The following is a 19,329-nucleotide window of genomic DNA, read 5'->3' on the forward strand; positions in this document are numbered from 1 at the left end:
AGTACAGACACAGAGAGAGTGTAGTGAGTACAGACACAGAGAGAGTGTAGTGAGTACAGACACAGAGAGAGTGTGGTGAGTACAGACACAGAGAGAGTGTGGTGAGTACAGACACAGAGAGAGTGTAGTGAGTGCAGACACAGAGAGTGTAGTGAGTGCAGACACAGAGAGAGTGTAGTGAGTACAGACACAGAGAGAGTGTAGTGAGTACAGACACAGAGAGAGTGTAGTGAGTACAGACACAGAGAGAGTGTAGTGAGTACAGACAGAGAGAGTGTAGTGAGTACAGACACAGAGAGAGTGTGGTGAGTACAGACACAGAGAGAGTGTAGTGAGTGCAGACACAGAGAGTGTAGTGAGTGCAGACACAGAGAGAGTGTAGTGAGTACAGACACAGAGAGAGTGTAGTGAGTACAGACACAGAGAGAGTGTAGTGAGTACAGACACAGAGAGAGTGTAGTGAGTACAGACACAGAGAGAGTTTAGTGAGTACAGACAGAGAGAGTGTAGTGAGTACAGACACAGAGAGAGTGTAGTGAGTACAGACACAGAGAGAGTGTGGTTAGTACAAACACATAGAGAGTGTAGTGAGTACAGACACATAGAGAGTGTAGTGAGTACAGACACAGAGAGAGTGTAGTGAGTACAGACACAGAGAGAGTGTAGTGAGTACAGACACAGAGAGTGTGGTGAGTACAGACACAGAGAGTGTGGTGAGTACAGACACAGAGAGTGTGGTGAGTACAGACACAGAGAGAGTGTGGTGAGTACAGACACAGAGAGAGTGTGGTGAGTACAGACACAGAGAGTGTGGTGAGTACAGACACAGAGAGTGTGGTGAGTACAGACACAGAGAGAGTGGTGAGTACAGACACAGAGAGAGTGTGGTGAGTACAGACACAGAGAGATGGAGAGGCTGACAGACAGAGCTGTGTCTTACCGTCGTCCAGTGTGATGTCCTGCAGGCCGATGGTTCTGAAGGTGGGCTCTCTCTCCTCCGGCTCCTGCTTGATGTTCACACTCTCCCCCTCCGTAGGGAAGGGGCTCTGCTGGGGGGCAAGGGGGTGCTGCTGCACGGGGTTGCTGCTGCACGAGCCTGGGGACAGGCTGGACATGACAGGGCTGCTGGCCTGGGGACTGTGTGCTGGGGGGCCCAGAGGGCTGCCGGTGGGGGAGGTGGGCGACTGGTAGGGCAGGGAGTGGAGCTGGGGGGAGGGTGGCCCGGAATGGGGCGAGGGAACCATGTGGGCTGGAGGGGCACTGGAGGTAGTGGGACAGGAGGCAGACCTCTGGCTGGTGGGGTGGTAGCCCCCCATAGCTCTCTGCAGCTGGGGGGAGGGCTGCATTGGATGGTTTGGGTGGGTGGGTGAGGGCTGGCCCATGGGGTGGTTGGGGCGGGTGGGCGAGGGCACCTGGCTGGGGTTGGGGGGGCAGTGGTAGCCCATGGAGAGCAGATGAGGGGCAGAGTGGGATGAGTGGGTCATGGGCTGGCTGTGGGGGGCCGTGGAGATGGGGCTGTGGGGGCTGGAGACCTGCTGGGCGGAGGTGGATGGGGAGGAGTGGTACACCATACCCAGCCCCATGGAGTGGGGGTGGGAGGCCCCGGGGTCAGACTGCTGCTGGTGGTGGTAAGGCATCCTCTCATAGCCCTGCGGAACCCCAGTGTTCATGGAAAGGCTGGGCTGGCCATTGTAGGACAGGTTGGGATTTAGGTTGCTTAGGTGGCTGGGGTGGGTGTGACTCTGCTGCATAGGATGGTGTTGGTAGGAGGGCCTGTTGGGAGGGGCTGGGCCCGGATGGAACGTCATGTGGCAGTCAGCAGGCGTGTGGAGGCCTCGGCCCTGGAGGTGAGGCAGGTGCTGGAAGGAGGGGGAGCCCATGAGGGGGCAGGCAGGCTGCAGAGTATGGAGGCTGGAGCCGGGGCCCGCAGCCAGGCCCCGGGGAGAGCTGGACAGAAGGCCGTCCGGTGGGTGGCCCTGCTCAGGGGAAGGCAGCTGGGTGTGGTTACTGCGGACCAGGATGGCAGCATGGGCCAGGGGCATGGACATACCGGGCATGGGGGGCACAGCAGGGGGCCCTTCAATCTCTTCTCTGTTGTGCTCCTGCTTCACCAGGACTGGAGACAGTGAGTGAGAGTGAGTGAGAGAGTGAGACAGAGACAGAGACAGAGACAGAGAGAGAGAGAGAGAGAGAGAGAGAGAGAGAGAGAGAGAGAGAGAGAGAGAGAGAGAGAGAGAGAGAGAGAGAGAGAGAGAGAGAGAGAGAGAGAGAGAGCGCGAGAGAGAGAGAGAGAGAGACACTCAGTATGGGAAACCAACACATTGCCTTTCACATGATACCAGCATTAATATATTCAAATCTTTCATTGCAGCCAAAAATATTTTGGTGACATATGTTATGATTATGATAACAGATAATGAATTCCAAAGAAAAACACAAGGCAGTACTCATTTGTTTGACCAAATTCTGGAACACCACAAATAGCCAAATCTCAGGATTAACTTCCCAATCAACATCCACATGAACATCAACATGAACTTGGTTCACCCAAGTTCAGAATGTATGTTTTAACTATATTAGAAATCTTTACTTAAACGGAGCACCTTTACAACAGCGCATAGCACAACTCTGCTGTGTACCAATCAGTAACCTATTTCCCAATCTGGTGCTTGTGACCGGGCAGGGTTTTATTTTGACTCAGCTCTGAATCAGAGAGAGGGAGCATATGTTGTTGGGTTTGGGTGCCATCATGTTGACTGCAGTATGGGGAGAAGCAAAATGCCTTCCAGCCATGCTGAAACCAGGAGGAGGACAAACCAGTTCACAGCCCCTAGTACCCCTACTACCTCCCAGGGCCCTCCCTCTGACAGGCATGTTACTGAGAGAATACAGCCAGGAAGACTTGTGTCTGAGGGGGAAGGGACAGAGATACTGTGATAGATTGGGTTAAATGGTGCTTTTATACATGTTTTGGTTTTGAAGGGGAAAGGCACTGCGATATTGTAGAGACAGAAGGGGTCTTCCTCAGCACCTATCCATACTTGGCCAACCCTAATGACAAAGTTTTTATTGTCTTGACCACCTGAGAACCCTACACATTCTAATCATGACATCCTCGTTAAGGGATCTCAGAAGTTAACTGATGCTCTTTTCTCACAGTTCATCCCTAAACCAGGCCAGCCAGGGCCCTACTACCCACGCACACTAGGTAGCACAGTGTGATTGGTGGGCCGGTGATGCCACAATTAAGCGTGCGGTGTCCGTGGTAACAATAGCGGCGTCTACACTGACAGAGCAGGCTTCCTGTGCTGTGCTCTAATTGGCTGTCCTGGTAGGGTAGCGTGGAAAACAGGAAGCACTAGAAGAGTGGGCGACGTGCTGCAAACGGAGAGTGGGTGGAAGGGCACATACACATCTAAACACACTCACACACTGCTGTGGTAGATATCAGAAATTGCTCACTTGTCATTATATTCCACCAACACAGTTTTCGTTTTGACTAACGTTGATTCAACGTTATTGTTGGAGATCAATAACAATATCAAGTAACTATGCAGGGATTTGACTTAATGAGAAACATTAGGAAACTGTAGAATCCACGTTAAAAAAAAAAGAACATTCAGCCTTGGAGAGATTTCATTTTAGACAAACAACACCGTTTGAAATTCCCACAATTCCTGTGTGCAATAAAATGTTCCTGGAGAGCAGAAATTTGCACACTAAAACTTAAATGCAAATACACATCAGAAATAGACAGCAATAGAGTTTCATGGTGCTTTACATAAACAGTTGGCGGGTGCACATGTAACTGTTAGTGGAGGTGCCCTTTCTTTAACCACAGCTATGCAAACTGGGAGGGAAAGTTCAAAGCTCTCCAAAACCGGGTTAGTTAGCTAAGCCCAAAAGCAGGATCCTCGGCAGTGTGTGTATGTTTGTATGCGTGTGTTGCTGCTTTCCATGGCTGTATCTGCTTTCTGTCAATCCCCCTGAGAGGTCAACAGAAGAGTGACAAGCAGGTTTCAACGTGACTCCACATGATCCTGTTCCAGTATGTCTTTAGAACACTCCCACTGCCACACAACTGCTACATCATATAAATGTGGTTGATGAGATGTTAGCTAAACACCACGTGTTGCCAGATCTAATCATCTGCAGTGGAACACAACCGCCAGTGATTCTAAAGACTTGCAATTCAAGCACTATGATTGGTGTAGAGTAGAGGTTGACCGATTAATCGGAATGGCCGATTAATTAGGGCCGATTTCAAGTTTTCATAACAATCGGAAATCTGTATTTTGGGGCGCCGATTTGCCGATTTTTGTATACCTTTATTTAACTAGGCAAGTCAGTTAAGAACACATTCTTATTTTCAAAGACGGCCTAGGAACGGTGGGTTAACTGCCTTGTTCAGGGGCAGAACGACAGATTTTCACCTTGTCAGTTTGGGGGATCCAATCTTGCAACCTTACAGATAACTAGTCCAACGCAATAACGACCTGCCTCTCTCGTTGCACTCCACAACGCCTGTTACGCGAAATGCAGTAAGCCAAGGTAAGTTGCTAGCTAGCATTAAACTTATCTTATAAAAAACAATCAATTATAATCACTAGTTAACTACACATGGTTGATGATATTACTAGATATTATCTAGCGTGTCCTGCGTTGCATATAATCTGACTGAGCATACAAGTATTTAAGTATCTGACTGAGCGGTGGTAGGCAGAAGCAGGCGCGTAAACATTCATTCAAACAGCACTTTCGTGCATTTTGCCAGCAGCTCTTCGTTGTGCATCAAGCATTGCGCTGTTTATGACTTCAAGCCTATCAACTCCCGAGATGAGGCTGGTGTAACCGAAGTGAAATGGCTAGCTAGTTAGCGTGCGCTAATAGCGTTTCAAACGTCACTCGCTCTGAGCCTTCTAGTAGTTGTTCCCCTTGCTCTGCATGGGTAACGCTGCTTCAATGGTGGCTGTTGTCGTTGTGTTGCTGGTTCGAGCCCAGGGAGGAGCGAGGAGAGGGACGGAAGCTATACTGTTACACTGGCAATACTAAAGTGCCTATAAGAACTTCCAATAGTCAAAGATTAATGAAATACAAATGGCATAGAGGGAAATAGTCCTATAATTCCTATAATAACTACAACCTAAAACTTCTTACCTGGGAATATTGAAGACTCATGTTAAAAGGAACCACCAGCTTTCATATGTTCTCATGTTCTGAGCAAGGAACTGAAACGTTAGCTTTCTTACATAGCACATATTGCACTTTTACTTTCTTCTCCAACACTTTGTTTTTGCATTATTTAAACCAAATTGAACATGTTTCATTATTTACTTGAGGCTAAATTGATTTTATTGATGTATTATATTAAGTTAAAATAAGTGTTCATTCAGTATTGTTGTAATTGTCATTATTACAAATACATTTTTAAAAATTGTCCGATTAATCGGTATCGACTTTTTTGGTCCTCCAATAATCGGTATCGGTATCGGCGTTGAAAAATCATAATCGGTCGACCTCTAGTGTAGAATGTAGATCCTCCTACCTGACAGGTAAGTGAAGCGTTGTGATTGGCTCCTTTTCCGTTTGCCGTTACACACGTAGAACTGCACCTGAACAGCCGAGGTCACGGTCTTACTGTGGTAGGGAGGGACCTCCACTACGACGCTCGACTGGGAGAAGGATCCAACACAGTCAACGTTTCCACTTTTCACAGACATTCACATTAGTTAGGATACTTTAGTAATAATGAATGAATAATGCTACATCAATATAACAGCTGTAAAAATATAGCCTAATGATACAGAATAATATACATCATGTTTGTGACAGCTAAGCTACAGAGAGGTGTAGAAAGCTTGTGTTCTACTTACTCCTTGACTTTTCTCACGGATGATTTTCGCCTCCACTTCCCACTGGGGTCGTCCATCTAAAAAGACAAAAAGAGAGAGAGAAGACATGACAGATGAGTAAAACACATTGTAGGACTCCATTTTGACAGACGGCAAGATCACAGCATTCCCACTCCAGGCTGGGCCTGGCGAGAGACAATGCATTCGGCTCTTAGTCTGCTTTTCAAATGATGTGTGAATTAATGAATAAATGGCAGAATGGCACCCATAGGGATTCAGCATAGAGTCAACCCACCTCCTTCTCCTCCACAAACAGATGGAGTCAACAGACAAATTTGACACAAAGGACTCCATCAAATCCTCCCCTAATTGAATTGCCAGCTCTTGGATTAATTCCTATATCAATGTGAATCTGGGAGGAAGTGAATTCTAGTATCTGTCAAATAGTTTTCAAATAGAAAACCAAGACCATTAAATCTAAAGATCATACAGTAATGCTGAGTTGAATAAGTCAAGTAGCTCAATGCACCTGACATGCAATACACTCCGGCAAAAGAACCTAAATATGAAGACAATCTATGATCATTGCACTATATTTCAGAGCCATCTTTAAGTCTTGTGTAATATTTTGGAATGTATCTTCTGGGTTACTGTCTATTTTTCTAATGATCAACATGTCAGTGTCACGCCCTGGCCTTAGTTGTCTTTGTTTTCTTGATTATTTTGGTTAGGTTAGAGTGTGACATGGGGGATTTATGTGTTTTGTCTGGTCTAGGGTTTGTTGTATGTTTATGGGGCTGTTTCCTTTCTAGGTAGTTTGTATGTCTATGGTTGCCTAGATTGGTTCTCAATTAGAGGCAGCTGTCTATCGTTGTCTCTGATTGGGAACCATATTTAGGCAGCCATATTCTGTGGGTACTTTGTGGGTGGTTGTCTTCTGTCATTGCACCAGATAGGACTGTTTCGGTTTTCACATTTGTTGTTTTGTATTTTGTAGTGTTCTCATTTATCGTCTATATTAAACATGTTGAACACTAACCACACTGCATTTTGGTCCTCCTCTCCGTTACAGTCAGTGTAAGACTACCTGCCCCAGCAGACATGGCTCAATATGAACCACAGAAAAACTTCGGAAAGCAGAGGGATTTCAATTGGTTCTGGCTGGGTGACCAGAAACATCTCAATGATGTCATCTTTATGGACACAAAAACTCTGTGGAGAGTATTTTTACAGCTATTAAAAAGTAATCAAAGTCTAAATATCCTGCTGTTTGTCTTGCCTGGTTAACATTATGGAGAGACGAGTGGAATAACTCTATTTATTTAAAATCCCTGCCTCCCTCCTCCCTCCGCCGGTCGGTCCACCATGCGCTAGGCTACGTTGCGCTGCCAGAGTTCTGGCTGGCTTAGGAAAGGAAACATCCCCTTATTTTCCAGTTTTCCTCCTACAGATCTAATGATCTGGCCAGACATCTTAGGCATCCAGCCATTCAGAAAAACAGTTGAGAGAATTATAACGGGCTGCTGCGTTTAAGGAGGTTACGATCATCACAACTACTAAATCAGATATGTATTCAGCAACTACTGCAGTCACTTACAGTAGTAAGTAGCTACAACTTTTTTTTAATGACATGATGCCACACTAACTTGCAATTGAAAATGGGTCTGTTTCATGCTGTTCATAACATATGGATCTGATTACATCTGACTGTACCTGTGTTACTTCTCCACTTAACCAAAGGGCTTCCCCAAAACAATCTGCCCTAATGCCTGCTGAAAGACTCCCCATCTTTACAATGGGATCGTATAGCTGTACTGTAGTTATAGGCTAAGTCCTGTACATCTACAGTATTCTGCTTTTCTTTCCAAACGCTTCCCCTTCTAATAGCCATCTATAGTAGATGGCCCTTCTCTGATCTCCTCTTAACTGATAACTGTTCAGAGAGATAACATACTACTTTAGTTAGGAAGACCCTTGATCTCATCCTAACAGAGGCAGATGACAGTCTTTGCCCCAGTAATCATGTGGTGCATTAGACTCTTCTATAGAGCTCAGTGGAGATTCCACCATCCCACAGAATGAAACAGAACAGGTTTATGACATAAGCCACTTTAGGCTATTGTATCTCTACTGGAAGATTCCTTCTCTTTTTGTGAAAGGGGGGCTCTAGCTACTCCTCTAGGTATCTGAGTCAGCTTTCTGGTAATGCCTGAATAATGACCTTGGGTGCCTTAGCTCTGTCTGACTTCAGCATACTGAGCGTATTTCTGCAGCACATGTTGACATTCAATAGGGAGAAGGGAGAGGGCCCCACATGTACTGCCACCATCCTCCGCCCACCACTAAACAAGCTCCAACAGGAACCTACCCGATGACGGAGAGAAAACATATCCATCCACCCCTCACTCTCAGAAAAAAAAACATGTTCTATATACACCCCTCTCTCAGAGAGTTAAAAACACATCCATGTGTTATGATATCTACCAAAACAATGAGGGCTATTCAGACAGCTAGAATAACTGTAGCTTGTAGACCTTTTGTATGGAAGAAAGGAAAAACACTGATACCTGGTGTGTTAAATGCAATTTCAATTCAACCAGTTTTTTTTTTTTACATCATTCTCCACTCGCCTTCTGCCCTCATCAAGGCCCTACAGTAGTCTTACAGTATAGTCAGTCAGTAGAGTCAGTCAGTATAGTCAGTCAGTAAGCCAGTAGAGCCAGTATAGTCAGTACAGTACAGTCAGTCAGTAAGCCAGTAGAGTCAGTAAGCCAGTAGAGTACAGTCAGTAAGCCAGTAGTCAGTACAGTCAGTCAGTAAGCCAGTAGAGTACAGTCAGTAAGCCAGTATAGTCAGTACAGTACAGTCAGTCAGTAAGTAAGCCAGTAGAGCCAGTACAGTACAGTCAGTCAGTAAGCCAGAAGAGTCAGTAAGCCAGTAGAGTCAGTACAGTATAGCCAGTCAGTAAGCCAGTAGAGTACAGTCAATAAGCCAGTATAGTCAGTACAGTACAGTCAGTCCGTGAGTCAGTACAGTACAGTCAGTCAGTAAGCCAGTAGTCAGTAGAGTACAGTCAGTCAGTAAGCCAGTAGAGTCAGTCGAGTACAGTCAGTCAGTAAGCCAGTAGAGTCAGTAGAGTACAGTCAGTCAGTAAGCCAGTAGAGTCAGTACAGTACAGTCAGTCAGCAAGCCAGTAGAGTCAGTAAGCCAGTAGAGTAGTCAGTCAGTAAGCCAGTAGAGTCATTAAACCAGTAGAGTCAGTAGAGTACAGTCAGTCAGTAAGCCAGTAGAGTCAGTAAGCCAGTATAGTCAGTAGAGTACAGTCAGTCAGTAAGCTAGTAGAGTACAGTCAGTCAGTAAGCCAGTAGTCAGTACAGTACAGTCAGTCAGTAAGCCAGTAGAGTAGTCAGTCAGTAAGCCAGTAGTCAGTAGAGTAGTCAGTCAGTAAGCCAATAGAGTACAGTCAGTCAGTAAGCCAGTAGAGCCAGTATAGTGAGTACAGTACAGTAGAGTCAGTAAGCCAGTAGAGTCAGTAGAGTACAGTCAGTCAGTAAGCCAGTAGAGTCAGTAGAGTACAGTCAGTCAGTAAGCCAGTAGAGCCAGTATAGTGAGTACAGTACAGTAGAGTCAGTAAGCCAGTACGCCAGTACAGTACAGTCAGTCAGTAAGCCAGTAGAGTTAGTAGTCAGTACAGTACAGTCAGTCAGTAAGCCAGTAGAGTCAGTAGAGTAGTCAGTCAGTAAGCCAGTAGAGCCAGTATAGTGAGTACAGTACAGTCAGTCAGTAAGCCAGTATAGTCAGTACAGTACAGTCAGTCAGTAAGCCAGTAGAACCAGTACAGTACAGTCAGTCAGTAAGCCAGTAGAGTCAGTAGAGTACAGTCAGTCAGTAAGCCAGTAGAGTACAGTCAGTCAGTAAGCCAGTAGAGTAGTCAGTCAGTAAGCCAGTAGAGTCAGTACAGTACAGTCAGTCAGTAAGCCAGTAGAGTCAGTAGAGTACAGTCAGTCAGTAAGCCAGTAGAGTCAGTACAGTACAGTCAGTCAGCAAGCCAGTAGAGTCAGTAAGCCAGTAGAGTAGTCAGTCAGTAAGCCAGTAGAGTCATTAAACCAGTAGAGTCAGTAGAGTACAGTCAGTCAGTAAGCCAGTAGAGTCAGTAAGCCAGTATAGTCAGTAGAGTACAGTCAGTCAGTAAGCTAGTAGAGTACAGTCAGTCAGTAAGCCAGTAGAGTCAGTAAGCCATTAGAGTAGTCAGTCAGTAAGCCAGTAGTCAGTAGAGTAGTCAGTCAGTAAGCCAGTAGAGTACAGTCAGTCAGTAAGCCAGTAGAGCCAGTATAGTGAGTACAGTACAGTAGAGTCAGTAAGCCAGTAGAGTCAGTAGAGTACAGTCAGTCAGTAAGCCAGTAGAGCCAGTATAGTGAGTACAGTACAGTAGAGTCAGTAAGCCAGTACGCCAGTACAGTACAGTCAGTCAGTAAGCCAGTAGAGTTAGTAGTCAGTACAGTACAGTCAGTCAGTAAGCCAGTAGAGTCAGTAGAGTAGTCAGTCAGTAAGCCAGTAGAGCCAGTATAGTGAATACAGTACAGTCAGTCAGTAAGCCAGTATAGTCAGTACAGTACAGTCAGTCAGTAAGCCAGTAGAGCCAGTACAGTACAGTCAGTCAGTAAGCCAGTAGAGTCAGTAGAGTACAGTCAGTCAGTAAGCCAGTAGAGTCAGTAAGCCAGTATAGTCAGTAGAGTACAGTCAGTCAGTAAGCCAGTAGAGTCAGTACAGTACAGTCCATCAGTAAGCCAGTAGAGTCAGTAGTCAGTACAGTCAGTCAGTAAGCCAGTAGAGTCAGTAGTCAGTACAGTACAGTCAGTCAGTAAGCCAGTAGTCAGTAAGCCAGTAGAGTAGTCAGTCAGTAAGCCAGTAGAGTCAGTCAGTAAGCCAGTAGAGCCAGTATAGTGAGTCCAGTACAGTAGAGTCAGTAAGCCAGTAGAGTCAGTAGAGTACAGTCAGTCAGTAAGCCAGTAGAGCCAGTAAGCCAGTAGAGCCAGTATAGTGAGTACAGTACAGTAGAGTCAGTAAGCCAGTACGCCAGTATAGTCAGTACAGTACAGTCAGTCAGTAAGCCAGTAGAGTCAGTAAGCCAGTAGAGTCAGTAGAGTAGTCAGTCAGTAAGCCAGTAGAGGCAGTATAGTGAGAACAGTCAGTCAGTAAGCCAGTAGAGTCAGTAGAGTACAGTCAGTCAGTAAGCCAGTATAGTCAGTACAGTACAGTCAGTCAGTAAACCAGTAGAGTCAGTACAGTACAGTCAGTCAGTAAGCCAGTAGAGTCAGTATAGTCAGTCAGTAAGCCAGTAGAGTCAGTAAGCCAGTAGAGTCAGTAGGGTAGTCAGTCAGTAAGCCAGTAGAGCCAGTAAGCCAGTAGAGCCAGTATAGTGAGTACAGTACAGTAGAGCCAGTATAGTGAGTACAGTACAGTAGAGCCAGTATAGTGAGTACAGTACAGTAGAGCCAGTATAGTGAGTACAGTACAGTAGAGCCAGTATAGTGAGTACAGTACAGTAGAGCCAGTATAGTGAGTACAGTAGAGCCAGTATAGTGAGTACAGTACAGCCAGTATAGTGAGTACAGTACAGTAGAGCCAGTATAGTGAGTACCGTACAGTAGAGCCAGTATAGTGAGTACAGTACAGTAGAGCCAGTAAGCCAGTATAGTGAGTACAGTACAATAGAGCCAGTAAGCCAGTAGAGCCAGTATAGTGAGTACAGTACAGTAGAGCCAGTATAGTGAGTACAGTACGTAGAGTCAGTAAGCCAGTAGAGTCAGTAAGCCAGTAGAGTCAGTAGGGTAGTCAGTCAGTAAGCCAGTAGAGCCAGTAAGCCAGTAGAGCCAGTATAGTGAGTACAGTACAGTAGAGCCAGTATAGTGAGTACAGTACAGTAGAGCCAGTATAGTGAGTACAGTACAGTAGAGCCAGTATAGTGAGTACAGTACAGTAGAGCCAGTATAGTGAGTACAGTACAGTAGAGCCAGTATAGTGAGTACAGTAGAGCCAGTATAGTGAGTACAGTACAGCCAGTATAGTGAGTACAGTACAGTAGAGCCAGTATAGTGAGTACCGTACAGTAGAGCCAGTATAGTGAGTACAGTACAGTAGAGCCAGTAAGCCAGTATAGTGAGTACAGTACAATAGAGCCAGTAAGCCAGTAGAGCCAGTATAGTGAGTACAGTACAGTAGAGCCAGTATAGTGAGTACAGTACGTAGAGTCAGTAAGCCAGTAGAGCCAGTAAGCCAGTAGAGCCAGTATAGTGAGTACAGTACAGTAGAGCCAGTAAGCCAGTAAAGCCAGTATAGTGAGTACAGTACAGTAGAGTCAGTATAGTGAGTACAGTACAGTAGAGTCAGTAAGCCAGTAGAGCCAGTATAGTGAGTACAGTACAGTAGAGCCAGTATAGTGAGTACAGAAGAGCCAGTATAGTGAGTACAGTACAGTAGAGCCAGTATAGTGAGTACAGTACAGTAGAGCCAGTAAGCCAGTAGAGCCAGTATAGTGAGTACAGTACAGTAGAGTCAGTAAGCCAATAGAGCCAGTATAGTACAGTAGAGCCAGTAAGCCAGTAGAGCCAGTATAGTGAGTACAGTACAGTAGAGCCAGTAGTGAGTACAGTACAGTAGAGCCAGTTTAGTGAGTACAGTACAGTAGAGCCAGTAAGCCAGTAGAGCCAGTAAGCCAGTAGAGCCAGTATAGTGAGTACAGTACAGTAGAGCCAGTAAGCCAGTAGAGCCAGTATAGTGAGTACAGTACAGTAGAGCCAGTATAGTGAGTACAGTAGAGCCAGTAAGTCAGTAAGCCAGTAGAGCCAGTAAGCCAGTAAGCCAGTAGAGTCAGTAAGCCAGTAGAGCACAGTAGAGCCAGTAAGCCAGTATAGTCAGTACAGTACAGTCAGTCAGTAAGCCAGTAGAGCCAGTATAGTGAGTACAGTACAGAAGAGCCAGTATATAGTGAGTACAGTACAGTAGATCCAGTATAGTGAGTACAGTACAGTAGAGCCAGTAAGCCAGTAGAGCCAGTATAGTGAGTACAGTACAGCCAGTATAGTGAGTACAGTACAGTAGAGTCAGTAAGCCAGTAGAGTCAGTAGAGTACAGTCAGTCAGTAAGCCAGTATAGTCAGTACAGTACAGTCAGTCAGTAAGACAGTAGAGTCAGTAGGCCAAAATACTCCGTCAGTAGAGTCAGTCAGTAGAGTCAGTCATTCCATCTACGGGTCCTTTTCCTGTTTGATGAGGTTCACTCTGATCAAATAATATGTTTTTCCCCTCAGAATAATAATAATAATAATGCACTTTCATATTCCCCTTCCTCTGAGCCAAACTGCTCCCTCCCTCCCCCAGAGCAGGTAATACAGTGATAGAAGTCAGCATGAAGCCAATGCATGTGATCCTGTTTCATCTGGACAGAGGGAAAGGACCTTTCTGCTTTTCCTAGCATTAGGAGGTGATGAGCGAACGAGCCAAAGACCAGACCTCACACTGACAGACCTGCTGTAGCCAGATGGACCAGAGTCGCCTGCCTGCATCATTATGGCTCCCCTTCCTCAACTACCTCTCTCACTCCTCCCCTATCTGCAGTGCAGCCAACAAAGAACTGGTAAACTGGATGGACACACAACCAACTCACTAAAAGACCTCAATTACTGCTTGTAATAAAAACATAATATGGTCATTTAGCAAACGTTTCTATTCAAAATGACTTTTATCATCTTTAAAAATGGGAATTGAACAAGTCCAGTAGAGAGTCCAGTAGAGATTCCATAAACTGTAATGTAGAACTTGTTATCAACTGGTGCCTGGAGCTAGGGATTCCTGTTACCCAACCCTCCTCTCTTCCTCTGTGCATTTAGGAGCGGCGTGCCGCCACTGCATTTATTTGTATGTATGCCCCAGGAAGACCCCATCCTATCCCCCCAGGAAGACCCCATCCTATCCCCCCAGGAAGACCCCATCCTATCCCCCCAGGAAGACCCCACCCTATCCCCCCAGGAAGCCCTCACCCTACCGCATGAAGTTCCCATCCTACCCCCCCAGGAAGACCCCATCCACCAACCCCCGCATGAAGTCCCCACCCTACAGGTAGCAGGTAACACTGACTATACATGAACTAACTAACCACAATAAACTTGTCTTTCACACTCAACGTGATTCCACTGTTGTACTCTGTTTATGGAAGGAGAAGGTGGAAAATTCTGTCATTACTACTCTCTTCCTCTCCTCTCTTTATTCCATCCCTCCATCCGCTCCCTCCAATCAGACATGTTCTGCAATAAGCGTCTGGATTAGCCTTGATGAGGGACAATTTACACAAACCAGATCATCATTATCTCTCTATTTCCCCCATGATGAGACACATCATGTCTGGGGGGCCCAAGTTTCCTCCACTCCACTCCTATGGTAAAGGTTTCCACTCAATTTCTCAAAATAATGTATCTTAGTCAATAAGTAACAGCCCCCTTGACTCTCCTCCGTGTTTGAACTTGATTCAGTTTGGCCTCTTTCACAAAGCTATGGTGGGCAGGCAGGGACTGGTTCACAGAACGCTGTCACCCTTTCACAGTTTCCATCCTGGAGCCCGCCCATACTTGTGTTTTATTATTGAAAGAGTTAAAGGAGGGAGAGTCTAAATAGTGGGTTGTAGTATGTTAAGTTCAACCCAATGAAGAGGTACAGTATGAGCAGAAGGACCGACCACACTCAGAGACTCTCTCTTATTAAGTTAATACACTAAACAGGTCAGGGCAGGGCTAAATATTAACACTGATAAGGACTAGAGAGAGACTGAGGAGTCAGGTGTAAGCAGTAGATTGTACTGTGTGAGTGTGTGATAACCTGTCTGTCAGTCAGTAGCAGTAGTCAGATATGCTACCCATCTTTCTCTTGGGACGGACAGATAAGATTAGAAAAAGAGACTGAGATCCATTTTTAGTGGCTCTTGCTCTTGAGCTTTGTGTGTATTATAACTCATAACTCAGTAGTAGCATTCCATGGATGACAGAAAAATACATGTGCCTTAAATAGTAGAGCAGTTCTAGTGGGCGGGATAGCAGCATGGTGTGGAACGCACCCCAGGGCTGTAGGAGGCATGGGACTGTTCTTTTTCCAGGTGTTTCTATCTAGTTGGGTCTGACTCTTCCTCCGCAGTCAGTAAATCAGTTATTGGAACCTGTTTGATCTCTGTGTTGAAAGAGGTGATTGGTGATGGTGACGTTCTATCTAGAGGATGTTGAGAAGGGTCCTTACACTCCAGCTGTTTTCTACACAACAATGGTTATGTTGTTGCAACAGCGCCTCCTCAGGAGGCTGAAGAAATGTGGCTTGTCACCAAAAACACACAAACTTTTACAGATGCACAGTCGAGAGCATCCTGTCAGGCTGTATCACCACCTGGTACAGCAACTGCTCCACCCACAACCGTAAGACTCTTCAGAGGGTAGTGAGGTCTGCACAACGCATCACCGGGGGCAAACTACCTGCCCTCCAGGACACCTACACCACCCGATGTCACAGGAAGGCCATAAAGATCATCAAGGACAACAACCACCTGAGCCACTGCCTGTTCACCACGCTATCATCCAGAAGGCGAGGTCAGTGCAGGTGCATCAAAGCTGGGACAGAGAGACTGAATAACAGCTTCTATCTAAATGCCATCAGACTGTTAAACAGCAATCACTAACATTGAGTGGCTGCTGCCAACATACTGACTCAAATCTCTTGCCACTTTAATAATTAAAAACGGGATGTAATAAATGTATCACTAGTCACTTTAAACAATGCCACTTTATATAATGTTTACATACCCTACATTACTCATCTCATATGTATATGCTGTACTCTATACCATCTACTGCATCTTGCCTATGCCGTTCGGCCATCGCTCATCCATATATTTATATGTACATATTCTTATTCATTCCATTACACTTGTGTGTATATGGTAGTTGTTGTGAAATTGATAGATTACTTGTTAGATATTAATTCATGGTCGGAACTAGAAGCACAAGCATTTCGCTACACTCGCAATAGCATCTGCTAACCATGTGTATGTGACCAATACATTTTGATTTGATTTTAGTTAAGCTGGAAGTACAGTACCTAAAGCAACCCAGAGCTTGGATCAACTCACTGGATCCAAACTACAGAGTATTTGCTACTGTGGATATTCTAAGGTGTTTAATTTGGATAAACCAAACAGTATTATATACACTTGGAGTCGGAAGTTTACATACACCTTAGCCAAATACATTTAAACTCAGTTTTTCACAATTCCTGACATTTAATCCTTGTAAAAATTCTGTGTCTTAGGTCAGTTAGGATCACCACTTTATTTAAAGAATGTGAAATGTCAGAATAATAGTAGAGAAAATTATTTATTTAAGCTTTTATTTCTTTCATCACATTCCCAGTGGGTCAGAAGTTTACATACACTCAATTAGTATTTGGTAGCATTGCTTTTAAATTGTTTAACTTGGGTCAAACATTTTGAGTAGCCTTCCACAAGCTTCCCACAATAAGGTGGGTGAATTTTGGCCCATTCCTCCTGACAGATCTGGTGTAACTGAGTCAGGTTTGTAGGCATCCTTGCTCGCATACGCTTCTTCAGTTCTGCCCACAAATTTTCTATGGGATTGAGGTCAGGGCTTTGTGATGGCCACTCCAATACCTTGACTTTGTTGTCCTTAAGCCATATTGCCACAACTTTGGAAGTAGACTTGGGGTCATTGTCAATTTGGAAAACACATTTAACTTCCTGACTGATGTCTTGAGATGTTGCTTCAATATATCCACCTAATTTTCCTCCCTCATGATGCCATCTATTTGGTGAAGTGCACCAGTCCCTCCTGCAGCAAAGCACCCCCACAACATGATGCTGCCACCCCCATGCTTCACGGTTGGGATGGTGTTCTTTGGCTTGCAAGCCTCTCCCTTTTCCTTCAAACATAACGATGGTCATTATGGCCAAACAGTTCTATTTTTGTTTCATCAGACCAGAGGACATTTCTCCAAAAAGTACAATCTTTGTCCCCATGTGCAGTTGCAAACCGTAGTCTGGCTTATTTGTGGCTGTTTTGGAGCAGTGGCTTCTTCCTTGCTGAGTGGCCTTTCAGGTTATGTCGATATAGGACTCATTTTACTGTGGACATAGATACTTTTGTACCCGTTTCCTCCACAAGGTCCTTTGCTGTTGTTCTGGGATGGATTTGCACATTCCACACCAAAGTACGTTCATCTCTAGGATACAAAACACGTCTCCTTCTTGAGCGGTATGACAGCTGCATGGTCCCATGGTGTTTATACTTAGGTACTATTGTTTGTACAGATGAACGTGGTACCTTCAGGCATTTGGAAATTGCTCCCAAGGATGAACCAGACTTGTGGAGGTCTACAATTATTTTTCTGAGGTCTTTGCTGATTTATTTTTATTTGCCCATGATGTCAAGCAAAGAGGCACTGAGTTTGAAGGTAGGCCTTGAAATACATCCACAGGTACACCTCCAATTGACTCAAATTATGTCAATTAGCCTATCAGAAGCTTCTAAAGCCATGACATAATTTTCTGGAATTTAGCAAGCTGTTTAAAGGCACAGTCAACTTAGTGTATGTAAACTTTTGACCCACTGGAATTGTGATACAGCAAATTATAAGTGAAATAATCTGTCTGTAAACAATTGTTGGAAAAATTACTTGTGTCATGCACAAAGTAGATGTCCTAACAGACTTGCCAAAACTATAGTTTGTTGACAAGAAATTTGTGGAGTGGTTGGAAAACAAGTTTTAATGACTCCAACCTAAGTGTATGTAAACTTCCGACTTCAACTGTATCTCATATAAAACCATTGTAGCAAGAGGACAAACTAAAAATAATCTCTCCTGATGCGTTGGATGGTTCAACCATGTGAATTAAGAGTCAGCTTGTGGGTCAACAATATTTTTATTTTACTTTTATTTTAAAAAGGGAGACACCATACATCCCTTTTACAAGGGAGCCCTGCATACTGTATACACAATTTACAAATAAAGTCAAATACAATATAATACAAATAATCAAGAAAAACAATCACATTCCTCAGCAAGGATGTCCCTAAGGATCTCCCCCCTGTGTGTGAGACGCTGTGTGTACAAGTCTCTTACCAGGGCCCTTCTCCAGGAATATGACCTTTGATTCGGGGAAGAAGTTGGATCCTGTGATGACCATCTCCTCTCCCCCGCTGACCAGACAGCCGGTCAGACTGGCCTTCTCTACCTGGGGAAGCTCCTGGGCCGAACGCTGGGCTGGGAGGATAGAGGAGAGGAGAGGGGTTTACATAGGCAGCAATGTACATATGAGAGAGAGACAGAGAAAAGAGATGAGTGGGGGGGCGGTAAAGAGAGAGAAAAGGGCTGTATGTATGTATGTATGTACGTATGTGTGTGTGTGTGTGTGTGTGTGTGTGTGTGTGTGTGTGTGTGTGTGTGTGTGTATGTGTGTGTGCATCTGAACAGGATCTGGACACTCACAACACTCCACGGGGATGGATGCAGCCTGTAGAGAGAGAACCTTCCCATTGGGCTGGGGAATGTGAACACGAAACACCACTCGCACACGAGTGTTCTTCCGCCCGATATCAGTCTCCCCCTTCCGCAGCTCAATGTCTGAGTTCCGCAGCTTCAGGATGCCAGCACAGTCAATACTGCAAGAGAGATAGGGAGGGGAGCTAAGCAACACCCCCCGATTGGGTATCAATTAAGCAATTTATTAGGCTGAATGAAAGGCTGAATGAATTCCATAATAAACCTTTGCCATCATATTGTGAAAACATATCTATCTGAGTCAAATTACAAAGTGTAATGCAGTAAAAATGATTTATTAATGCTACAGCTATGAGGGAAACACCAAATCTAAGACAAAACATCTTGGAAAACCAGAGCCTTTGAAATAAAAGCCTAAATATATACTTTGGTCAATGTAGATCCCTAAATAAGGGAATAAAGTGTATTGAAAGCATATTCTGCTTGGTGGGAAATTCTCATATTTTCCTGCTGAACTTAACCCTCCTGTTGGTTTGAATTAAGACAAATAAAATCCTTACCGTGTGTATGTATGTATGTATGTATGTGTCTGTCTGTCTGTGGATATTACGATCCTGTTTGATCATAAACTGTTATTTTTACACTTTCAAGGTCTTCCTCTGTTCTAGGAGGTAGCACTCATAATTCAACTGAGTAATGTAATCCTTGAGCGACCATGACACCCACCTGGCAGACATATTGTTTTCGGGAAGCAGAGGAATCTCGAGAACTTTGGTGCTGGAAATGATGATCTCCTGGCTGGCGGTGGCCACCGTTTTCCCAGTGATCCGATGCACCTGGTAGAAGGCGTGAGGTCTGAGGTAGCGGTCGTCTGCCGTGCCGATGAACATCTGTAGGTTGACAGGCTTCTCGTTGTAGCCCATCAGCTG

The 19,329-nt window shown here is 44.9% G+C and overlaps 1 protein-coding gene across 2 annotated transcripts in view; it reads right to left on the reverse strand.

Annotated features, from left to right (window-relative positions):
• LOC139384375 (nuclear factor of activated T-cells, cytoplasmic 3-like) overlaps positions 1-19,329 on the reverse strand; it is a 94,438-nt gene that overhangs the window by 18,100 nt on the left and 57,009 nt on the right. The window contains exons 4-9 of one of the 2 annotated variants that reach the window (XM_071129113.1): positions 19,127-19,326; positions 18,389-18,561; positions 18,023-18,163; positions 5,874-5,929; positions 5,546-5,672; positions 941-2,116 (exon numbers count right to left, since the gene is read on the reverse strand). In XM_071129113.1, coding sequence (XP_070985214.1) covers positions 941-2,116; positions 5,546-5,672; positions 5,874-5,929; positions 18,023-18,163; positions 18,389-18,561; positions 19,127-19,326 — 1,873 coding nt within the window. Of the gene's footprint in view, positions 1-940; positions 2,117-5,545; positions 5,673-5,873; positions 5,930-18,022; positions 18,164-18,388; positions 18,586-19,126; positions 19,327-19,329 lie in introns of both variants that reach the window. The other variant, XM_071129112.1, reaches the window with a different exon arrangement.

Source organism: Oncorhynchus clarkii, chromosome 26 (assembly GCF_045791955.1).
Source record: "Oncorhynchus clarkii lewisi isolate Uvic-CL-2024 chromosome 26, UVic_Ocla_1.0, whole genome shotgun sequence".
Taxonomy (NCBI): domain Eukaryota; kingdom Metazoa; phylum Chordata; class Actinopteri; order Salmoniformes; family Salmonidae; genus Oncorhynchus; species Oncorhynchus clarkii.